This window comes from Sinocyclocheilus rhinocerous, unplaced genomic scaffold, assembly GCF_001515625.1.
Source record: "Sinocyclocheilus rhinocerous isolate Xijiao unplaced genomic scaffold, SAMN03320098_v1.1 scaffold1129, whole genome shotgun sequence".
Lineage (NCBI taxonomy): Eukaryota > Metazoa > Chordata > Actinopteri > Cypriniformes > Cyprinidae > Sinocyclocheilus > Sinocyclocheilus rhinocerous.
Genome location: NW_015634513.1, coordinates 669,940 through 671,460, shown reverse-complemented (window position 1 = coordinate 671,460; position 1,521 = coordinate 669,940). Strand labels below are relative to the sequence as shown.

Sequence of the window (1,521 nt, the reverse complement as noted above, 5' to 3'; positions counted from 1 at the left end):
TTGCGCGGCGTCTGGGAGCCTGGCTAGCGCTACCCAGCCCGTCTCGATGGCTTCTTCGAACCGTCAGGCTCAGCTATGCGATTCAGTTCGCCCAGCGCCCTCCCAAGTTCAGGGGCGTCCTTCAGGAAGGATGGAGCTTTCGCAACGTCCCTGTCCCAAGTGGAACGGGTATGTTTCCCCAGTGTTATCCAGTCTTACTGAGTGTGTGATAATTTAATTTACAATAACTGCTTTGGGTGTGAGTGATCTAATGTTTAGGAGCCCAAACTTTAAAAATTGTTTTTGATGTTGTCCGACAGGAGTTCCACTCCGACTATGCTGGGGTGCAGGCCATCAGCACGAAAAAGCCTAGGACGCTCCCAGAAAAGATTCCAATTATTAACAAAGAGCCGTTTCTGTTCTTTACACCATGACAATAACCATTCATTTAAAGCAAAAAGTCTACTGAACCTTTCGTGTCCTCGTCGATACATGGGAAGCGGACCTGACACGATGATCGTCGTCGCGGGTCTCGATCAGACTCCTGAAGTCCCTCTTCAGACCTTCAAAGCTATAAATCTGCTAGCATGTTTCCTTATTATTATTATTATTATTATTATTATTATCATTATGGTTTTTATTTGATAGTTTACTGTGCATAACCAAAACTACTCACTTTACCCATTTTCATTACCGACCATGTAAGTCTGCATGAAGTCTCCACTGAACAACAGACAAGAGAAACAAACACCCAACAAGCACAGTATTGTTTCTAATTTTTATTTCTCAGGCCTAAACAGAGAGTAAATGTCTGTCTGTTTTTTTTGTTTTTTTTTGTTTTTTGCACATAAGACTAAAAATACTCTCTCTATTCCAGTTTTCTCACACTTTTGAACTGATCACTTTTCTAACAATAGAGATTACATAGATTACATAACTGCAGGGCAAAAGTCTTCATTTGTAATTTATAATATACTAAAAATACAATATGTATCATGGCAAGCAAATGGTTGGGGTAATTAAGTCGTCAAGGGAGGCAAAGAGAGGTCTTAATTAAGTTACGAAAACGGCATACGCTAGAGCCCCAGAGGAATTTCCAGTGGAGCTTGACATGCTGTGACTTATAATGTAATTATAGCTTTAATACCAAGCTAAAAACCAATGCAAACAAAATGCTTTCGCTTCTCTCACTGTTTATAACCTAAAGTGATAAAGAAAGCTGTAATCTGGATAAATATGCGGAAAATCACAACTCAAAAAACATTGTTCAGTGTTAAAAACACAATCATGATTTTTGGCCAAATTGTTGTGGCAAATACTGTTTTCACTAGATTTATTCCTGCAGGAACATGTGCCACATGCAAAGTCAAAAAAATCTGTTTAAATAAGGTGGTAGTGATTATCATAACTTAATAATAGGCTAAAAACGAGGTAGGTCTTTCTCATCACTATTGTGTGAACAAGGTTTAGTGCTTTAGGGAGGCTGACCTTACATTTAATGCACTCTAAGATGATTTAGATGGAAAAACATCTGCTAAATGG

At 38.9% G+C, this 1,521-nt stretch overlaps 1 protein-coding gene across 1 annotated transcript in view; it reads right to left on the bottom strand.

Annotated features, from left to right (window-relative positions):
- Positions 1-1,092, bottom strand: part of LOC107745870 (serine/threonine-protein kinase pim-3-like) — a 3,045-nt gene extending 1,953 nt beyond the window's left edge. Inside the window, exons 1-2 of the mRNA XM_016559896.1 lie at positions 1,055-1,092; positions 674-702 (exon numbers count right to left, since the gene is read on the bottom strand). Coding sequence (XP_016415382.1) covers positions 674-702; positions 1,055-1,092 — 67 coding nt within the window. The remainder of the gene's footprint in view (positions 1-673; positions 703-1,054) is intronic.
- Between the last annotated feature and the right edge of the window lie 429 nt (positions 1,093-1,521).